A 22,582-nucleotide genomic window follows, 5' to 3' on the forward strand; every position below is an offset into this window, starting at 1 on the left:
TCCAGCTGACGTTTGTTTTTCTTCTGTTCATCTCCATGAAGCCTGAGGCTCTGACGTGTTGGCTCTGCAGCAGTTGAGCGTTAAAGTCACCAGTGCACCACCTAGTGTCATATTGTGGGCATTACAGGCCGCTTAAACGCATTAAAGCTCCTCTCCCCTGACATCAAGAGGAAACCTGTGAGCCGCTCTGAGAACAGATATGAAAGCGTGATTCTATTAAATCAAATCAATATGAGTAACCGTGTTTCACAGGTTAATGTTTTTTAAATGAACATCATCTAGGGTTAGAAACCAGAAGGGTTGCCGGTTCAAGTTCCGTTGTGGACCAAAGAATGGAACCTGGTCTGGTTGCTGGAGATGTGCAAGCCCTTGAGCAAGGCACAGAATCCCGAACTCCCTATGTAGCAGTGTATTCATCTCTGATGGGAATTCTATTTTGCGCTGTTATTGAGAGAAATGCCTCTCATTCGTGTGAACAAACAGGAGCTGGGTGTCTTGGACATGCAAAACAACTCGACGTGTCTGCAGTGCTGTGCACGTGGTTTATTCGAGGAAGCTTCAGACGCATCTGTCACAGCACAAACCACAGAGCAAACCATCTGTGATTAATATTAATATAAGTTCATTTTAGAAACTAAGCATGAGAAAGTTTAGACTAAACTGTGTTCAGAGAGGAACAATAGAAGTGCCAACAGGTTCTGAAGATTTGTAGCCTACCTGACCTGTGCTCACACCGTCACTTTATCAGATTTCTTAAACATCTTTTAATTGAGTTGCAGCGTTGCCATACTTCATGAATAAGTAAGGTCCTTTACCTGCTTTATGTAAACATAACAATGAGCATGGTCTTGTTACCTGCTCTGTTGTTAATGTTAACAGACAAACAGTAAGGTCCTTTACCTGCTTTTGTAAAGTGTCTCGAGATAACGCCTGTTATGAATTGACGCTATATAAATAAAGATTGATTGATTGATTGATGAATGTTCTCTTTCAGTTCTTTATCATTAAGTCTTCTCTGTAGGTCATTGTTGATTTAGAGTGTAAAGAAGGTGAACATGAATGGAAATCCCCAAAGAAGCCGTTGAGACGAAATGATTTAAAGTGTGAAAAAGTGGTTCCACAAGCTGCACACTGAGGTCGTGATGTCTGTCACAATATCAAGATAACGCTTTTATCTCCACAGACAGCGTCCACGTTCAAGTCAATCGGAAATAATTAAAACGGAAAAGCAACATAGCAAACCATAAAAAGATGAAGATCAGAAGCACCTTCACAGGATACAGCTGCTGAATAGCTTAGTAGAGATAACAAGCTGGTGGCCCTCTCTCCCCTTCCTGCATGAGACTTACTGTCAGTGCTGTCTCAGCCTCCAGCATCATAAAGAACTCCCACCACCCGTCTCACCAACTGTGTCTCCTCGTAATCAGAATCTGAGCATTCCTGCTAAATCAAACAAAATTCTCTACACTTATTTAGCCCACATGCTGTCAGGATCATTTAAAAACTGTGCCCCCCCCCCCCCCCCCCCCCATCGTCCCACTAATCACTATACTTTATTTCATCTGAGCTATTTTTATTGTAATTATTTTTAGGGCGGATTGAAATCCACAATAGACTCCGAGGCACTGTATATTCACCTGTCTTCATCTTACATGAGTTCTTGACTTTCAGCCACGCTGCTTAGGGTGAGGAGAACAGCATGTCGTCTTTATAATGTATCCAGATACAACATGAGGAATAAATGACATTTAACAGGATCTTGATGTTCAATCTTCAAATAAAAAATGTTTCATCGGCTGTAATTATTCCTGTCACGTTCTCTGTCAGCAGAAGTTGCCTAAAAATGTTAGTTTTGTTTCTTCCAGAAGATTTATAATCCCACACATAACCTTTAATCTGTGTGACGGGAACAACCTGATTTAAGAATAAAAACTATCTCTTCATTTAAACGCTCCGAATGGAAGAGTTGCATGTGTATGTTTTCAAGCTGTGGGGCGACGAAGCTTGATGCTCAGGGGTGTGTATATATTGTCTCTATTGTGTTCGGTCAGATGCATTAATAGAGGCCTCAGTTTTCTGTCCGATGATGCAAGTTATTATCAACCAGCAGACGTATCCTGTTCATGGTTTTAATGTCACTGTCATTTCCTCCAGGACATTCAAAAAGAAGAAGAAAAAGGAGAATGTGAAGTGTTTCTCACGTCTGCAGACAATGCATGCAAATAAAAAAGAAGAAGAAGATGAAACTTCATGAAGCTGTCAGCTGAGAACAGAAGACCCCATTAAACCCACGTCCGTGCTCGATGTGCGGATAATCCTCAATAAAAACTTCTCATTCTGTGCTTGATTTTTCTCTCTTCAAACATTGTGAAATCATCTATCTTGTTTTCATAGGGAGTTAAAGCCTCACACACGCTGCTGGTGGTGTTGGTTAAGTGTTTGCTTCCTCTTGAGCTTTTCTGAGGTTGAAGGTGGAGCTTCATGGAGTTCCTCTTGGTTTCATTTACTGTTACCCAAAGTTTAGAAATCCAGAATTGAGACTCACCGACCTTCCCTCCTGACTTTAAGTCAAGACCTCTGAAGGTGTTGAAGATGAGTGGGATCAAACGCCAGGCCTGTTTTTATTCTCTGCTCTTCACGCTGACGGGATGTGGTGAGTATATTTCTCTTCAGGCCAGTCAGGTCAACTTCATTTATTACAAATATAACAGAAAAACACTTGACAATCTAAAGTCTTAACTACTCAAAATAGACTTAGACTTAGACTAAACTTTATTGATCCTTTGGGATGACTCCCTCAGGAAATTTAGGTTCCAGCAGCATATACAATAAGAGTAAAAAATAAAGATAAAAATGTAACACAAAATACAAAAATAGTTTGGGGGATCAAAATACAAAAATAGTTTGGGGGATCAAATGTTGGCCACTTTTAGGAAGTAATTTGAAATGGTATAATTAAATATCAAGAAGTGATATCATTTGATCAACTTGAAACATAATAAATAAAGTATTTATGACCACTTTAACAGAAAGGGATAAATATGCATCTTTCTTCTATTTCTCTTTTGGTCTATTAGTTTGATGAAATTTTTCCAACATAAAATAAGATCTTGTACTTGGCTTGACATATCATGTTTGTCACTCTGCTAAAATGAGATGCCATTGTGTCACTTTAACTTGTACATATATATGAGTTTATTTTCAACAGTATTACTTTTTCTTCTGGCTTGACTTGAAGTTTAAATGGATCCTTCTGTTGTTTTCTAGTCCGTGCTGACCTTCACTTCTTAGAGAGGAATGAGGGCGAGTCTGTGGTGTTCTCCTGTGTGGTGGAGAAGAGGGACCCGTCACCCTTCGGTGTCTACCTGAAGCGAAGCTGGCTGCATAACTCTGAGGTGCTCTTCATGCACACTAAGGATAACTTCACCACCAGCAACGGCTACGAGAAACGCACCAGTGTGAGCGGTGACCCGAGCAGCCACGTCCTGAATGTGACCATCTCTCAGCTGAAGGTCAGCGACACAGATCGCTACTTCTGTGAGTTTCACGTGCCAAATCCCCTCTCCGAAGATCTGCAACTAAGGGGAAACAATGAATTCTTCCTCCTGGTTCATGCTGGTGAGTTTATTTATTGATTTATTTTTACAAATGTTTTAACCCCCCCTGTCACCCAAATGTTTAACATGACTGCAAAGACTGGTGCAGAGGAAGACGGTTTGACACCAGCAAGCAAATGTACAGGTGGGAGGTGTGTGTGTGTGTGTGTGTGTGTGTGTGTGTGTGTGTGATGAAGGTGAAAGGTGGGGGTGGTTCAGGAAGTGGGGTTTTAACATTTTGAGAGTTATTTACTACTGAACAAAAATATCAAACCAAGTCACGCTCGAAAGATTTCACATGCACTTCTTTATGTGATGATTGTAACTTACAGAGGTTTTGACAGGGGCCGTTTTCTACTTCACAAGAAACCTGGCAACCCGAGTCCTCCTTACAAACATCTTATATGTGACAAAAACGAATCAGATTATATAGAGCAGTGATGGAAACAATCATTTTCTAAAACATGAGAGATTAACTCGGCTCTGATCATCTGATCTGCACATCTTGGCGTCTTGTCCTTCCTGAGTTCAGACACATTCAGCATTTTGAGGACAGAGAAAGCCGAAGTCCGCCCACCACACGCTACTCCAAGTAACACATATTGGGAATTATCTCCACATGTAAAGTATTTCTGGTGGGCCGACTTAATCTTTCTTGTCTTTATATATGTTTTATGTCCAGCTCCCAGTTGGCTACTCAACTTCTCGGATGTGCGTGCTGTTTGATCTTTTTGACTTTTCAGCATTTTGCCCACCATGACTCACTCTCCTCAGTTTGAATTTAAGTAGGCTACTGCCAACTTTCAGAATTTGCCTGTCTGTGAGTAAGCTCGAGATGTGAGAAACACAACTCGCGCTCGCAGGCGACAAACACAACAACAATAGACTGAATGAACACTCGTGTTCAAATTATAACTGTTGAATAAGGTTCTTATCGTCAGTTGATGCATTAAATAACAAAATGTACTGACATAGGCTACTAATGTTATTGATATAGGTATGTTATTATTATTTATTTTTTTTGCTTTAAGAAACATTTGTTGTAAGGTACATGCTTGTTTGAAAAAAATAAACAATCAATCAATCATTCAATAATGCCAGTCTTAAATGTAGGGCACGAGCAGCTGTGCACCCCTTAAAAAGGACTCGATCCTTTAGATGAAGTGTGTCTTGATGATTTGCCTGAAGTAAAACATCCTGGTAGAAGTCTTTCGTGTGCTGAGTGCGGCTGCTGCAGCTCGAACCTGCCACAGCTGGTTTTCTAAGTGTGGTTTCCTCTCCTCTCTGGAGACACCGTCAGCTCCGTGGACTTTGGTTTGGTACAGACCTGTGCAGGGGGCTCTGCTGTACTCCCCTGTGTCCCCCCTCGAGTGGAGGCCCTTGCTGTGGAGGGGGTGAGTCTGAAGAGGCAAATGGGCCGACTGGCACCTGTGGAGGTGTTGTACCACTCATATCACCGCGGAGCTCGTGGCCCGATATCCTCCTCCTCCTCCGTGTTTCCTGATGAGAGGGTCCAGCTGTCGTTGGCCCACGGCCCTGGTGGCATGACTTACAATCTGACCATGCTGCAGCTGCAGCCGGAGGAAAGTGCCCTCTACAGCTGCACACTGCTCCTGCGTGGTTTACCCGATAGCAGCACCCGGCTAGGGAGACAGATGTCCTTTGTGTCAGTGCAAGGTGGGTGACATCACAGCGGGTCCTGGGCGTCAGGTCACTTGAACTAACTCACATTTTTCTGAGTTCTTGAGTTTCACTTTTACACTAATACCCTTCTTTTTCATGTGGTTTCATATCCTCTTTGTGTCTGTCATAAAAACTACTAATAAAATCAATAACAATTACTGTGGCTATGGATGCACCGATGTATAAACTTTCCATGGAACCTTTCATTTGTGTTGTCAGGTCTTGTTTCTTATTGAATCATGATGCCCACGATCACACATGCTCTGCAACCTACGCAGAAAAACCTGATCTGTCAGCTTCACTATATCCTTTTTTCCTTGTTTATGTCTGGGGACGTGTAGAGACACAAGACAACAATAATTATGAACAGCCTAAGCAGTCCTCAGTCAGAGAGCTCATCCACGAGTCACTGTGATCTTATCTATCTGGTGATGCAGCTTTAAAGTGGCGGCCGATTTACTGTCATGTAAAAAAACTGATGAAGAATTATTTCATCAGACAAAATCCGGAAACGGAAAGAAAAACACAAATATTTTTCTAAAGATGTAGGATGTTGACTTGACAGTTTACAAGTTACAGTGCCAGCAGTGTGAAAAACCACAAAGCAGCAGTTATTTTGCACTCATGATTATGTGTTTGAAGTGTCAGACTGGTGTTGTTCTCACTACTTCCTATCGTCAAAAAATTCCATCAACGACGGATGTAGCCTGATGTGTGGGACCTCTGAACCAGGAAGAGACAACCTGAACCAAGAACTATTAAAACACTCAGAATGTGTAAAAAGCTCATTTTCTTTAAGATCCAGAGCCGAAACAGTCAGGAATGAATCAAACTGGTCAGATTTTAAACATAAACATGGATCTGTTTATACAGACTCACAGCTTCATATGCAGACATGAGCTCTGATGAAACATATCCACCACAGGAAGGTGACTGATCTTCACCTCATGATATTATCAAGCGATAAGAGGCACTAGTCTGCATATCCATGACTACTTATCTGTTGATTTGTAGGTAATTCTACCATGACTCATTCAACATCTTAATGGGAACACAATCTAACAGCCGACTAAAAACGAGGAAGGAAGTTTGCTTCAGCAATTTATGCAATTCTTTTGAACGTGTCACACTTGCGCTGTCTTTAACCGTGCACTAACATGAATGTGATGTGATGTTTTTATGTTGCCTTATTTGCTGATTGCTCACAACGCTGGAGACATTTGAAGTTTAGACATATGGATGGGGTCAGTTTGGTTCCTCTGCAGTGTTTGAGTCGACCCCTCTCATCTTCAGTTTGGTCTCTTTCTTGTGTTCTTCTCCACAGCCGAGTGCGGCTGCTCCAGCTACTCCACGCTGCTGTACGCCCTGTCCGCAGCTGTGGCCGTCCTCCTCTTCCTCGTCCTCCTCATTGGATGTGTTGTGTTCCAACAAGTGAGTGGACTTGTGGCTGATAATGTGCAACTTTAACTCGATACAACAGGGGGAAACATGAAACTGGTGTAGGCCTAGAACCACAGGCACATTCGTGACTTCGAGCCTGCGTGATATTTTCTGTGCAGCTCACCACTAAAACCACGACACTTTGACAACTTGTGGTCTCAGTTGTCAGCATGTTGTCGCTAAAACTCAACCAGGAAGACATTGTAACCTTTGTTCTACTTCATTTTACCTTAACAAATGTGTGTTAATTATGAAATACAGGGTTTTCTTTATGTGTTGGTTTGTAGACTTCAGTGGGGTTAGGACTTCCTTATAAGGATGTCGAGTGATAGAGAACTCAAACACTTTGATTTTAACACAGGAAATCGAGCGCGTTTCCTTCAAAGATTTGATTTCATCCTGTCTGTGCGTCTCTTTCAGGGCAAAGCACGCCGCAAAGTCGAGTCACACCCTCAGGCCCCCATCTACGAGGAGATGGCTGGCGTGCATGCTGAGAGTAAAAAACTGGCCCCTTACCATCTGGAGGAAATGAGTTCTTCCGAGAACAAAAGCAGTCTCATGAAGAAATCCTGCCCTGAAAACCACTATGAACGCCCCAGCGGGGGCCCCAGGAGAGTGTCCCCGTAATCACTCGAGACCTCCTCACCAGCAACACGATTGCGCTCATCAACTTCTTAACTCAGGTGCTGTAAATGTATTGGACAGATCGAGTTTTCTTTAAAGACCTCACACATAACGAGAATGCTTGTATTTGATCCTTCAAATCACTTCAGTATTAAACCACAGTGGTGGGCAACATGGACTCGACGACGTGTGAGCCACGATCTCGATTGAATTTACAAAAGGCTGTTTATGAAAGAACTAGAGACCTGTTAGTATTTAACTTGTAAGTACTTTCCAGGAGCCCCGCCCCCTCCCACACACCTTTTCTTTTCAAACAAAAATAACGTCATTGTTTGTGAGTTCACTGTTCCTGACTGAAATGTCTTTAGTTTGTTTGTTTCATCATTTTAATGTGAATGTACATTTAACTGCAGGAGCTCAAAACTGTCTCTTTAAAAACAATCTTGGAACACATCTTGATTTTAAATGTATTAAATTCATGCTCTTATATTTGAAAACTTCCTCATTTTGATTTGAAGATTTCCAGTAATTCACCAAAGGTGTGTTTGGTTTGAAACGTCTTCTTGTTGTATATACTGTTGTTTCTCTGCTGGACCTGTTTTTCCAAATTGTATTCAATAAAATGTACTTTAAAGTCATCCCAGTCTTTGCCGAGGTGAACAAACAACCCACATAAAGAGACAGGACGCAGAGTTACAGCCAAGAAAATGTCATTTATTAATATAGTCCGAAAGAAGCTCCATAATCAATGGAAACATTTATTTCCGGTGCATGTCCTTAACAATCACATTCTATGAGGAGAAAAAAGAACAACATTAAAAGCCACAACTTTGTATTTCAGTTACAGACATTTTTCCTTAATGCTTTTTTTTTTTCAAAGTAAAGAGAAAGGCAAAGGCAAAGTACCCCCGTTCTCCCACCCATCCCCCTCCCTTTAAAAAACAGACAGCCTTAAGTCATGGGCTTTTTTTTTCTCAGTACAACCCACAGTGCTTTAGCAGAAGGATAAGCGCTCATTGGTTAAGGAATACACAGCATGGTGACGCAATGTAAGGTTTTGCTTAAACATTAGATGATGATAATGGGGAGGGGGAAGTAAGAGTAAGTGGAGGAAATGCGAGCAAGAGACAAAAGAAGAACAACCCTACATCGAACCCTGAACCCCAGTGTGAGTCGACAAACGCCCGCAGTACAGCAGCTGGGTTTGGACTCTTCCCTCCCACTTGTGCATAGATCATGATCCTTTTTTTTTTTTTTAAAACCAGTTTAATTCCTCCGCTTCGACCTGCCTCCGGAAAACCATCCGTTACACGTAAAGAAATCGTCTCGCCTGTCGCAGGAACACACAGGAGAGATGATTCAAACACAAACTTGTTGCACGATGCTCCTGGACCACAGGATGGAAACGTAAAGACACAAAGTCAAAAACACACAAATGCATTTTTTTCTGTCGCCGTCACGTCGACAATCAAAACCATTGATCGTTGTTTAAATGTAAAGCAATTTCTACTTCGATTTCACATGTAAAGCACTCCACTTTTCTCAAAGTTGATTCTCAGTCTTATTTGGTAAATATATATAAGTTGCTACGAACATTTTCTGTTTAAAGAAACCGCGGTACTTTATTCTGTTGAACTCAAAACCATCAGTGCTCGCTTGGAGTTGTTTTCAGCTTCTTCTTCTTCTTTTCACAAAAACATGATCTCTAGAAATGATGGAGTTGGTATCTGAAACCCTGGCCTTCCTGAGACAAAATCCACATCTTTAATGAGTGTGCAAGATTGTGAGCATACTGCGTCGCTTACAGGAAAAAACAAAAAACAACAACAAAAAAAAAAAGTCGGAAAATCACAAGTGGAAACATACAGAGCTACTCTGTCCACACTGAAAGAGAAATTAAATTTGTGAAATATGACACGACACTGATCAATCCCAGAGTTCTTAAAGTAGCATACATCTTCATTTTGCAAGATTTTCATGTCCATGTTTGATGGAAGATGAAATTTGTCCTTTTGTTTTTTTGTTTGTTATAAATGTCTATCCTAGTTTCTTAAACTTCAGACAAATGAAATGCTCATAAACGACAGGTGGCTTTCGCAACAACAACAAGAAAAGAAACATAAAGGTAGGCACCTCTGAGATGAGTCTTGTAACAAACTCACCTCCCGCACTTTCTCCCTTTCCTTTTCTCCATGAACTTAACATAGGGATTACTAGTCCTTCTACAGCTAGCTATGGCCACAGTTCTTTGTTTTTATCCCCGCTTTTCGTTTTTTTTATACTTTTTTTTGTCTACTTTTTTCTTTTTTCATATTTTTTTTTTCCACACATTTTTTTTAATCGTTATCATTGGAACAAAATGGTGCAATACTCAATGATAATCCTTGTACTGGATTATTCCACAATAAAAGCCACTATAAGGTAGATAAACTTTGTACAGATAGAATGAAAACAAAAACATAATCCATTAAGTCCTTGAGTAAACATGTACACATGAATTGTCACCGTCTCCCCTCCGTACTTAGACTCCTCTACGATTAGCTGAGCGAGGGGTAGAAGACACTCAGTGCAACGTTAGAAGATAATAACGTCTATCGTATAGCATACAATAGTTTGTGACAGAACGACAACAAAAGATCAGAACACACTGAGTGGAACACACAAACAGGCCGTGTGCCTGCGAAACAGTTTCTTGCACACATTCATACGAACATCTGACCTTCAAGCACACATCGAAGATGACTTTTGCATTTTTTTTTTTCCTCTCAAAGATTTTGTATTTCTAACTTAATGCAATACATTTCTAATATTCTCTAAAAAGCCCCGAAGTGTACCGGTCAGACGGAGAGACCCAAAATGATTTTCTGACTTCACATTACATTATTGGCGTTCCATGATTCAAGTATTTGTGTTCAATATTTCGTTTTTTTGTTTTGATATGTTTGTGATTTTTTTTTTCTTTTTCTTTTTTTTTTTTAAATCGACTGCTTGGGTTGGGCTTTTAGACAGGCTAATCAACAAACAAAGAAACATATGTACAGTACAAGCACTTCAGAGTACTGTAATATGTCATCAAAACCACAACGTGCATATCTATCTCTGTAAAAGAAAGACGCAGCTTTCAGTCAATCAAGTATCAGTTTTACACCCCTCCCCAATTCTTTCCTTCGGATCACTTATTTGCGGGGAAAATACATATTGCTCTTTTTTTTTTTCAGTTATGTGAAACCAAGACCTTTCAAAGAAAAATGAAAAGTGTTGGAGGTTAAGATCCAAGAAGTCTGAAGAGGTGATAGCACACACCACTCTCACAGTATATAAGTGTATACATATATACTGCTATCTAGAACAGAGCTGTAGAGAGGAGAGCCTCTCGATGCTGGTGCAGCATGGGAAACCCCCTCACCGTCAGGGTTCTCCAGTTAGTACAGGATGCTGGGAGGTCCTCGGCTATTGGGTCTGTCTGAGCTTGGATCAAGGCAGTTACAGAAACAGGCAATAGTGATTTTTGCTTGTGTGCTGCAGGACTGTGAGTCCCAAAAGGTAGCCTTTTCCCGTTTTTCTTGTACATTGTTTTTTTTTTTTTTTTTTTTTTTTTTGACATTTTAAAAACTTTTTGTAAAATGTTTTAAGACTTTTGTACCTCTTGAAATGTGCCCCTCCCCTCCTGCTGATGCAGAGTGAGGAGAGCGAGGCTGATACAGTGGGCCCAAGCCATCTGGGTCTGTGGAAATGTACAGTTCAGTGAGCCCGCTTTGAGCAGGACACAAAAAACATAAAGATTAATACAGCATCCACAAAAAGGCACCCCGGCCACCACTCTACTCCTTTAGATGGTGGTAGTAGAGGCTGACGACCGGAGACGTTTCAGCTAGAAGTGCAGAGCTTTAACATATTATAGATTTTTTTTTTTCATTTAGATTTTTTAAGCATTTTTAAGATTTTTATGTCAAACTTCATAAAAATGACGTTAAAATGCAATTTCATTTTTGGTTTTAAAAAAATATGTACCCGGGATTACCCATCATCAACTGTGCACTGTAGCAAACTGGAACCCCCGAATGAGTAAAGATTTTCTCCTTAGCATGGGGCGCTCCCCACAAAAGCATCAACAAAAAAAAAAAAAGAAAAGAAGAAAAAACAAGCTCAGAGGTGTGAGGGTGTGATGCTGCCGCCCACGTGTTTGATCCCTCCTGTTCCCCCGCTGCACCCTCTGCAAAGGTTATCAAAGCTCCTCCAATCAGGGAACACAAGTGCTTCCTCTATAGAAACAGTATGACACAGCAAATTTATATTGGCACGATACGTTGGCATCTTTTACACGTGAAAATCGTTTTCAATGTATGCATGTATAGAGGATTCAATACAAGCCGTTTGCTGTCCAATTAGGGTTCAGTTCGCGGCGTCAGCTCTGAACATTTAGTCTCCTGTTTTACTTTTACGTTCGCTCTCACAGTAGAAAGGACAGATACGGAGAGCTGCATCGTGTACTTGGTATCAACTCCCCAACCCTGAGTTCAAGCTGGACAGAAGCGTCTTCAGCGCAAAGAGAAGGCCGACCTTGATAAAGTATAGAACTATACTATATGACAGTGTTCTAGTGGCTTCGCCTGACTAAACAAACGTGCTGGTCGGTCAGAAGTGCTGACAGAAAAGCAAGTATTTGGGTTCGCCAACTCTGGGCTGAAGTGCTTGTTCCCAAGTCAGTTTTGGCGTGCTGTAAAGGGACCCAGCCTCTAGTCTTTTTGCATAGAAACAGATAGGAGGGCCTGTGGGTGCCTGGTCAGCGGAGGGCTACTGGGTCTGGTTTGAGGTGGAGGTGGGGGAGGTTGTAGCATAGCAGCTAGGCAAAGGGTGAGAGGGGAGACAGCCTGCGGGCAGGCGGAGCAGCTCGGACAGCAAACATCCACACCCCCAGTCTGAGACACCCTATGTTTTTACACATCTCAAGATACAACCTGGAAGTACTACAGAATACTGTCAAACACAAAAGCATGATCAGTTCAAAACAAATAGACAATCAATAATGCTCTGTAGTATTGATCCTCGTTTTGCATTCAATACACAGGATGAACATACAGAGGCACCTCTGACCAAAGTGTTTCTGCATATGAACAGTGAAGGGCTAGTTCAGCAGCCAGTATTTCATCGACCACTGCATGTAGACAAAAACAACAAAATAACACATTGAGAAAAAAAATTATTAAGTCAAACCATCTTTTCAAAAAGAATAAAAAGTACACTGGCAAAAATTCCAGAAATATGACTATAACATCTTCCAGCTAAAGTGATCTTTGTGTCAAAGAACTGAGAGATGGGGATGAGGGCGGGGAACGACAGCAGGGCCGGGCGGCGGCGGCGGCGCCTCCCCGCCTCCGTTGGAGATGCCTTGTGTGACGGAGAGCCATGATTGGCCAGTCTTAGAGGTGCTGCTTTTTTTTTTTTTGTCTTGGGAGACTGAGGGAGGGTTCAAGTGGAGCCCGAGAGGAAGTGCTGCGCTGTAGGAGGGCTACCGCTTGACACCCAGAGGACCACAGCAGAGAGGCACTCAGTGGACACTCCCCCCTCCCCCACCCCACTGGCTGGCCAGTGATGTCAGAGACAGCTGACACTGCGAGTCTAGTGCCTCCGAACAGAACAAGGCGAAACATTTGGAGTAACAGTGATATTCACTTTGATATTGTTCAAAAAGGAAAAATCAAAGACTGCAGTTTTTTTTTTCTTCCACTCAGTCCAATGGTACACTTCAGTTTAGTTTCCCTTCTTCCTGCTACCAGAGGAACGACGGCAGACACATTTCCAAGGAAAAGACACAGTACATAAAAGCAGTCTTTTTTTTGTTGTTTTTCAAGGTTTTTGCTGCTCCTTTTTTGATTTATTGGATTGCAGTTGAAGCGATTTGCTCGTCATAAGTGCTATGATAAAACCCTTTGAATTTATAAAAGTCTTAGTCTCTTCTGTTTGTACAGTACCAAACGCAAGGAACACTCGTAGGTCTACTGCATTAGGAGGAAACCCCTCTTATTTGGTATTGTGCCAGATACCCAGAACCGTCCAATCCCGCCGTGGATTCAGTCTCTGTTGGGTGTGGCTGTGGCGTGCAGAGAGGAAGTGTGCATTATTGTGTACCCAGTGTCCCTCTTCAGTACAGTTTGCTGCATGCACACTTCAACAGCTGCTGCTTCCTCTTTGCAGAGTTTTCCCAACAGCTTCAGAGGGGATTGGCGGCCTGGAGGGAATCCAAGTTTTTCAAAAAAAGGGGGTAAGGTTTTTGAAGTTCCAAAGTCTTTTGCTGCAATCAGCAACAATCAAAAACAAAAAAACAAAAACAAAAGAGAAACCAGCTCCAGGACATAGAGTGTGGACGGAAGAAAGGTCTATGGTGTATATTGCACAATGGAACTGTCACATGAAGGTGAAATTGTGTTCTTTTTGTTTTCCTCTGAAAACTGGCTGCCCATACAGACGGCTGGGCTTCATTACAAGACAATAAAAAATTCAACACAGCACCAGTAAGCAACTGGGTTCCAATCCAAGGTGACCAGAAGGATGTAGGTTTGTAGACGTCAATGATTAGGTGCCACCGGACATACACTGACATGTGCGGAGACACGCAACGAGGTTGACAAATAATCTTCTCTCAGCTTATATGTTGTGATAGATATTAAAAAGAGCGCTTGGTTTGAGACCGACACAAAAAAAAGAAGAAAAAAAAAAGACATTGACGAGCCGTGTCCATCCCTTTGAGAAGACGAGATGAAATAATTAAGCTGATGATTGGTAGGGCCAGTCATGTGGCCAGGCCTTCTTACTGCCCAGTGGCAGCGTGTCCTGTACCACTCGCTGGCTCAGAGGTGAAACTGTGCAAGATTTCAGCTATTTCTTCAGTTACAAAACAAACTAAAAAAGGCGGCTTGAGAAGGACCTGGGCCAGAGAGCACTTAAGGCTAAAATTAGTGCTGAGAAACAAAACGTTAACATAACTAGTAAAGGTCTTTGAACCACGTCATTGGCCATGGACATGCTGGGAATGGTTGCTTTTAAGTCTTATTTTGGGATGATTTTCTTTTCTTTCTTTTTTTTTTGGAGGGAAAAGGAAAGTCTCAGATGGCAGCTTTGATTGCTTCTCCTAAAAACACTTCACACAGAATGTCATGTATACTTATGGAAAACTAAAAACACTTAAAAAGGTTTCTTTGTGTTGCGTCTCAATTGAGTTTCATACGATGCGTTTCAAAAATACCAGAGGAGAAAAAAAACCCAACTCAGGTTTCCCCCCCTAAAAAAGGTCAAATAAGGAGAAAAAAGACAAGTAAAACAGAAGTGGTTGAGGTCTGCAGTCTGTGTTGTTTGGACCTCAAATTTCTGATTCACAATTCACAGTTCAAAAAGTTCTAATTGATACTGATTATCGCCACATGATTTGCTTGGGTTTTGCTCCAGTTCATCTTGGATTTTTTTTGTTTGTTTTGTATTTTTCCCCCCATCATATCCTCCACCGATGGCTTGCATGACATGGTGGTGGGTTGGATGGTTAGTGTAATCGTGGCATGGCCCTACATTGACTCCCCACTCAGCAGGTCTCCAGGCAGCAGGGTGTTAATGGGGGTGGGGCTCCCGATCACGCGGGCGTCTTCTCCGTTTGGCGGTCCCCACAGGCTGGAGTACTGGGGCACGTTGCCCCACAGCAGGTCGCCAGCGCTCGCCTTCCCTCCGCCTCCACCACTGCTCCACTGGCCAATAGAGTGGGACTGTGCAGTCCCACCCATGCGGTTTTGATTGGTTCCCTGGTTTGCCTGCCAGCTAGTGGTGTTCGCCCCGAGTGACTGGCCTTGTGCAAAGAAGCGGTTCACCTCCTCCTCGCCAGCAAACTCTGCCAGGATGGTGGTGTTTCCAAGCACACACCTTTCACAAGAAAACAGAAGAAATCATTGGTTTTAAAATGTAACCAGCAATGAGGAACTGACACTTTTCTGTTCTGAAAATAGAGATAGCACACATCTGATGAACTCTTATAGCAAATGGAACAGCTTGAGCTATCATGCTCTCACTGCACTACCTTAACCACATTCTGTGCAGCTGCTAATGAAAAGTAGGTCAGGCATCTTGCCTTTAGTTTCCATGACAACCAGCTGCAGGGGCTGGCACTCCTAACAAAACAAAATTAGGGACACATCTAAAACGCTTAGAGATGAAGACATGCGATGAGCCCCCAGGATGACTAACACTGGCGTCTCTTCTCAGTTTTCTTTGATTATTACAGCAACTTAAAAAATTACAATGCAGCTGACTTCAGCATGACCCCCACCTCCTCTTTCATGTGACTTCCCAAATACTAGAACAACATCAACTGCACTGGGGGGGGGGACGGGGACGGTTCTCAGCATGGGAAATCACCAGCAAAAACAGAAACGCTTTGTTTTCGTCTTTCTCTCTGATTTCACATCGAGAAAACGTTTTTTAATCTCTGCTCAGACTACTTTGGCTGATGTCAGTGACGTGCTGAGGCTTACATGTGCAGAGACTTCTGGGCTTTTGCAGACTCATCCTTGGAGCTGTAGCGCACCACAGCGTTCCCCTGGGTCAGGTTGAGGTGGAATGTGATCAGGGGGCCGTGCTGCATGCACAGGGTCCGCAGAGTGGAGCCGTCAATCTGGAGCAAAACAGAGAAAACATTATTCATCAATTCATTTCCTGTGCTTGCTTCATGGTTTTCCTTTTGTGAATGGATCAAACTGTTTGATTGCTTGAGTTTAACTGAATTTGTTTTACTCTGTAAATAAATAGATGAAACACAGGTGTGCCTTTCCACACTGACTTACAAAAAACCCCCAAAAAACTTAAAACCATATGACTGCATTCTGAGTGTCCTGCTCTTTAAGTATGTGTGTTTTTAAGACAATACAGCAGCTCATGAACTAATCATTTTATATGCTGCAGCAGACCAAAACACACTGTTCTGACAGTAGTCTGCAGTCCAGAGTACGTACCTGTGGGGTGAGATTTCTCAGCACCAGCCAGCTGCTGGTCCTGTTGGAGTCCGTGCTCCAGGTGGATCCCTCTGCAACACAATAAGTGGACACGGTCAAATGTCATGAAAAAAAAAAATCCATGTGCTTTAGGAGAATATGAAGGATGCATGATGAGTCAATATGAAGAAAGCGATTCAATTCACGTCACTGTGTTGGTTCAAAAGGCAAATGTTAAAAAAGCAGTCCCACGGATATGGACAATTCAGCTGATGCTACATTTCAAATCGAAAATGAAAAGTCTAAAAGTCCTTTAACAAAACGTTTGTGGAGGAGATGTTTGAAGTCACTCTCAGGGTTTCAGCTCCGTGCTTAAAGTCAGAGAGTTCAACTTCTTAAACAGAACAAATCCTTTTTCCACAAACATGATTCTCGTTCATGCACCACTATAATCAGTCTTCCCCTTTTCAAGTGGCTTCAACTTCGGTGTTTCATGTCAAAACAAGGTCATGTGCACCATGTATAAATGAAGCTTCTGGCCGAGCCGGTAAACCTCAGGATGTCAGTTTAGCAGGGCGTGTTCACTCGCCTTATAGTAGAGTGAAGGCTGTGAGTGCAACTCCACCACACCTATGCACTTGGAGTCACATCTGTGTGTGCTGAGTGTGAAATAAGTTATCTGCTGTTTTTATGTCTGAAAGTCAGTGCACGGTGAAAATGAACTGATTTACTCGGACTGTAAATGTTATTAAATATTAAAGGTGAAGTGGTTTGCAGAAACGTAAGGATGCTTTGGAAGTGAAAGTGGAGGGTCAGAAGGGTTAAGTTTCTCTTTTATAGATTATTTGGACGGCTTTAAAAGATGCGCTGATTTGCAGAGTGTTCGACTGAGTTCAACTCATTCTTAAGGAAACTGAGACCACACGTTGGTTCTGAGTCGAGCGCTCACCAGAGGTATAATTGCCGCTCCAGCCTTGTGAGAGGCCCAGTGAGTTGCCACCCCAGGTGGAGGCAGGCTTGTTGTTGGTGAGGCCTGGTGGAGGCCGGGACGGGGCCGTAGTGCTGCGTGGCCCCTGAGGGACTTTCCACAGCTCATGGGACAGAGAGGCTTGGCTCTGGGAGATGGGCCCTGGGGACCAGGTGGACTTCATGTCAGAAAGTTTACCTTCATATGGAGAGGGAGAGAAAAACGGAACATGAGAAATGATGTGTCTAAACATTATGACATTACAACGAGACTCGTTTTGTCCCTTTTTCAAACGCTACTGTTCTGGACTTCCTTTGTATTGTTGCCATAACAACAACTAGAAATTAACTAAAGTCTACAAACTGTGCATTTCAACATATACATCCTAAAAGACATCACAAAGCAAACGACTTCTTTATGAGCTTTAACACACACACACACACACACACACACACACACACACACACACACACACACACACACACACACACACACACACACACACACACACACACACACACACACACACACACACACACACACACACACACACACACACACACACACACACACACACACACACACACACACACACGGTGTGTACTGATGTCATGAGCAGCAGGGATGAAGCTTGTTTTTTTTCGGTGGTTTGGGTCACAAAGTCACGGGAGGTTCAAGGTTATGTTTCTTGGAGGTGTTGTCTAAAAGGCACTGAGGGGACACGTTAAAGTGCGACTTGGAGGAAGACAGGTCATACGGCTCAGGGTTTAGGATAAGTAAGGAGCACAGGCAGTATTGGATCAGGCTCCTTTTGGGGTTAGGGGATGTTAAGCGGGTCCACACATGGAGGGAGAGTTCTCTGGATGTGTACCTGAGCTGTCTCCATCAGAGGACGACAGACTGAAAGGGCTAGAGTAGCCACTGACTGGCCAGTCGCTGCTGGATGGAGGCAGAGAGACATTCGGAAGTAGAGGAGCTGGGGAAGAGGCTTTATGATCGTAGACGCAAAAGTGTGGTGAGCAGAAGCAGAAAGAAAAAAAGAAATCAACCAAAATGCAAGTCCTCAAAAGCCCAGTGTTGTAATATTTCTTTGTTTTGAATTATCAGAAAAAAAGATTCAGGTGAACTCTTGCACACAGTGTTTATGGAAGTAACATCTAGTTAACATACTTCTGCACTTTAAACCCTTTTGTCTTTCACTCACGGCAGCCAATATTTGAAAATAAGAAAAAAACATCTCATTTTACAAAAAGATTTTGTTTTTTTTCCAGTACAATCGAACAGTAAAATAATGATATCAAAAAGGATCAAAGTATTGAGAGACAACATGAGCATAAATCAGTACAGACAGGTGATATAGGCGGATGTGTTGGAGTCAAGATGGACACTCTCGTGTCTTTATATATGGAGCCTTGCCTCTGTTCGTACCTCCATTCCTGTCCCGCAGCAGGTAGCGATTGACGTCGTGGATGTTGGTGTTGATGGTGGGACCGCTGGGGACGCTGCCAGGCGTCATGTTGGGGTCATTCTCAGGGTCGATGTTCTGGAGGCCCTTCCATGGCACACCGGGGCAGAACTCTGAAGGAGCACAATCGAGACTTGATCAGAGCTGGAGAAACTGAAAGCCTTCTCACGTTTCATGAACAGTTCATACGACTCATGCAAGCCGCTAACCCTCAGCTTTTTATACAGGTGTATCAAGAAAAACGTCTGGATTTTATCGAGCTGCTTCAGTCCTCACCTGGGGGCCAGTTAATGTTGGTCCCATTGGTGATCTTCTCATTCGGGCTCTTGCCCTGACCCCAGCTGTCCGGGGGCACCAGGGGGCTGGTGGGGGACTCAGAGCTGGACATTAGATTGTAAGGGCTGTACGAGTCCTCCAGCTGGGGGGGCTTCCCAGGGGGGCCCAGGGAAGAGGCAACAGATATGGCACCTAGTGTATACAAGGGAAACATGTTGAATTTTTGAAGATTCACACAAAAAAAGTCTATCATACATCATCAGGAAATGATCTATGATTAGAGACTTAAGTAACATAAAAACCTTCACACCCATTAGACTCACATAGATTCATAAAATCAAACCAAAAGTTACATAAACAGGTCAAAAGTAGAGTTTATAAAGCCTTGTTTAGAAAGTGTATTGCAGTGGGACTAAAATACATGTTGAGTGTGTGTGTCTGTGTGGTTCTTATCTAAGTGTCTGTTTGAAGACAGATTGGCACAGCTGATGGGATCTAAAAGGTTAAATTGGACAGTGAATGAAACATCAGGTCAGCCAAAGCTGCAGGTCAGGTTCATCGCGTTGTGTGCTCGAGTCAACTAAAAGAGAAACTAACAGAGTCAGATGAACCTCCGTCAAACATGAAGGTGACAACGTGAGTTTTCCTGACACCTCCGGATCAGATGTATCGGCTGTGAGAATCTTAGCTGGTAATGAGTTTGCAGTCAGATGGTGTGACAAAAACAATCGCGGGAAGAAAAAAAAGAAAAAAAAGGCTGATGAGACCTCAAGTGTGATGACAGTTGCAACAAACAACAAGCTGGTGTCAATGGTTGAGTTTTCCCAGCAGCTCAAATGTGCTACACAAACATCTTTAAATCTTTAGAAAAGTAGACTGAAGGTGTCGGAGGAAGACGCTTTGAATAAGGATTTTTCAGAACTTGTTGATCTTCCTCTGTGTTTCATGTCTTGTTGTGCTGCTGGCCAGGGACAATAACACCAATGACATGTTTAATCTCAGTGAGGTTCTCGTGGGTAAAAGAAATTAAAACGATGACATATGAAAACTTGGACTCTGTGTTTTTCCCTCTACGTACCGTGCTTATTGAGGTTGTTCTCCATGTTTGAGGAGTTGCCAGAGAGGCTGTCCATGGAGTTGGAGTGTGTCCACTGGGACAGGCGGGATTGGGGCTGAGGGGGCTCCTTCAGGGAAAGACCCCCAACCTCCATGCAGTTTACATTCATGTTTGGATTCAGTCCAGCTGCACGCACAAACACAAGGATTCATGAAGACACTTTAAAAACACAAGTCTCTAAGAAGTGTTCAATGATGTTGCTTTATAAGACCAAAATCATCTCAAACTCATAACCTTGCACCTGATCTGAAAAAGGCTCATCTATTTTAGGTGGCAATATGTTGATGCTACAATAAGTGTAAGAGCTGCAGAAGTAAAAAAAAACAAAAAAAAAAAACAACAAGCAAGCTACATTTCTCATTATCAGTACAAAACTGATCGCCACGTATCAATGGAAACTCTCCTATACTCACAGAGAGGGTAGTTGCTGTAGGCGTTGGGTGAAGACAGCGGCTCTTTGGCGTGCAGTGTGTCGTTGAGGCCGGGAGCCTGGTGATGGCCTGTGAAGGGGTCCAGGGATGATTTGCCAGGGCCTCCGGAGGGCCCTCCTGGAGGATGCAGACCAGCAGAGGAGGAAGAGGAGGAGGAATGAGAGGGAAGTTGGTGCTGCTTCATCAGCAGCGCTTGGTACAGCTGACGCTGGTGCTGCTGGATCTGCTGCTGCATGTTGGTGATTGTACGTGCAACCTGGGAGAACAGAAGAGCAGCGTCACCACAATATACCCTCAACATCTTTTAGTGGACAAAGAGGGCGAAGAAACAAGGGGTTTTGGTGTCAAGGTGTTATGGATGTGAAACATGATGAAAAGGTGTTGAGTGGAAATATGAAATTATTAAAGCGTGAAGACTTTTCACAGAAAGCCTCCCCTCTATCAGCAGGCCTGTCATTCTGACAGTGCGTTGACATATTTCTAAAAAGGGAACCTCAACAATTTAAAAAAGCAGAACAAACCCTTTTCCCATTATGAGAGTGTGGATGTTGGACAGGAAGTAACCTGCTTGCATGCTGAAATCTTACATTTGGAACAGATCCGTCTGTCACCACGCACACTTGTCTCCCCTGCTGTTGTTAAGAGTATCATGTGAGGGCTGTCAGTGTTTTGAGTCAGTGTTCACATGGAGTCACAAGCATTTCATGAAGGCCCTTAATGATCATGTTTTCTTGAGGGTGTTATGATGCATTTGATGACTCACTTGCTGCTCTTGTTGTCTAATGGGGCCGGAAACATTGCGTTGCGCTTGCATCATCTGCTGCTGGATTTGTAAACGCTGGTACGCCTAAGAGAAAGAAAAACAGAAGTCCAAAACAATTAATTTGACAAGAGGGGGTGGACTGTTTCTATTTTAATACTTGTTATTTAAACCATGATAAAGGTTATAATTTGAATTCTTTGTTAGACATTTGTCAGCAATTAATGACAATTCATTTTTTTTTTAAATCAGCCTGGTTTGGAGAGTGTACTTGGTTTCACTTCCTTTTCAGTGTTTGTTAAGACAAAGCTACATTCTCATGTCCTTCTTAAAATCGACCTTTGCTCAACAAATACAGGCGGAAAGATGGACTCCAAACTCACCATTTGCAGTTGCTGAAGTTGGTACAAGAGAGTCATTTGTTGAGGGTTTATTGGTGAGGTTAAAAGTGCAGGATTCAGACCAATGTTTTTTGCTGCAAACTGCAAGAGCTGTGCTTGGACCTTAGGGGGGTTGGGGGGGGGGGCAGAGCAGAGAGATGACAAGTTAGTCACTGCAAATAACAACAACCATGCGAGAGCAGCTTCTGGCGAGGTAAACCACGTCAGCCCGCCTGTGTGCAAGCAGGACCAGGCTCTGCTAAAGGAGGTCAGTTCTTTTTTGGGAACCCACCTACGCCGTTTACGACCTCTGTGCTGAACAAGACAACACATTTATTTTCAATCTCTAAAATCTTAAATTCTAAGACAGTTTGCAATAACACTTTTAATTCATAATTCTTGTGAAGCATCCACTTTAGTATTTATCTGCACAAATAAAGGACTGCCCAGTTTACAAAAGAAGATTCCACTTTTATGCACCATAGAAAAAAAGAGAGGCTGCATTACACAAGACATCCACATGTTCTTGCTATTGTATAGTTTCCCCTGATTATTGCAAAATGAGTACACTGGCCTGTATGTAATTAATCTATGTTATTAGAAATCCACTGTGAGTGTGTCTACCTGAGGGGAGAGAAACTGAGGCACTTGAGCACGTAGACTAGGCTGGGAGGAGCTGAGAGGTGGCACTGGTGGCTGAGGAGGCTGCTGCTGCATGGCCCGGGTTTGTGCTGCTCCACTACTGCCAAACATTCCACTGGGTATCTATAGGCAGGAATCATAAAGGTCATTGAACCCCTCCTTCAACACCTGTATGTTTATTCAAATAGCTGAGACAATTTAAAACGTTTAAAAACTGAAGAGCAGAGCGAAC

The 22,582-nt window shown here is 42.8% G+C and overlaps 2 protein-coding genes across 6 annotated transcripts in view; one reads left to right on the forward strand and one right to left on the reverse strand.

Moving 5' to 3' along the window:
* Window positions 1-2,394: 2,394 nt before the first annotated feature.
* Window positions 2,395-8,593, forward strand: cd7al (cd7 antigen-like). The gene is made up of 5 exons (XM_079337898.1): window positions 2,395-2,653; window positions 3,268-3,618; window positions 4,887-5,273; window positions 6,604-6,710; window positions 7,140-8,593. Exons 1-5 carry the CDS (start codon window positions 2,593-2,595, stop codon window positions 7,344-7,346), a joined length of 1,113 nt encoding a protein of 370 aa, XP_079194024.1. The 5' UTR covers window positions 2,395-2,592; the 3' UTR covers window positions 7,347-8,593.
* The window catches only part of tnrc6c2 (trinucleotide repeat containing adaptor 6C2), a 132,320-nt gene continuing 117,774 nt past the window's right edge, over window positions 8,037-22,582 (reverse strand). For 3 of the 5 annotated variants that reach the window (XM_079337894.1, XM_079337897.1, XM_079337893.1), the window contains 12 exons: window positions 22,333-22,473; window positions 21,712-21,831; window positions 21,332-21,415; window positions 20,551-20,824; window positions 20,099-20,263; window positions 19,021-19,212; window positions 18,708-18,857; window positions 18,151-18,267; window positions 17,262-17,477; window positions 16,334-16,404; window positions 15,857-15,996; window positions 8,037-15,248 (listed from right to left, as the gene is read on the reverse strand). In XM_079337894.1, coding sequence (XP_079194020.1) covers window positions 14,900-15,248; window positions 15,857-15,996; window positions 16,334-16,404; window positions 17,262-17,477; window positions 18,151-18,267; window positions 18,708-18,857; window positions 19,021-19,212; window positions 20,099-20,263; window positions 20,551-20,824; window positions 21,332-21,415; window positions 21,712-21,831; window positions 22,333-22,473 — 2,019 coding nt within the window. In that variant the 3' untranslated portion in view covers window positions 8,037-14,899. Of the gene's footprint in view, window positions 15,249-15,856; window positions 15,997-16,333; window positions 16,405-17,261; window positions 17,478-18,150; window positions 18,268-18,695; window positions 18,858-19,020; window positions 19,213-20,098; window positions 20,264-20,550; window positions 20,825-21,331; window positions 21,416-21,711; window positions 21,832-22,332; window positions 22,474-22,582 lie in introns of all 5 variants that reach the window. The other 2 variants (XM_079337896.1, XM_079337895.1) reach the window with 2 other exon arrangements.

Source organism: Symphodus melops (genome assembly GCF_947650265.1).
Source record: "Symphodus melops genome assembly, chromosome: 2".
Taxonomy (NCBI): domain Eukaryota; kingdom Metazoa; phylum Chordata; class Actinopteri; order Labriformes; family Labridae; genus Symphodus; species Symphodus melops.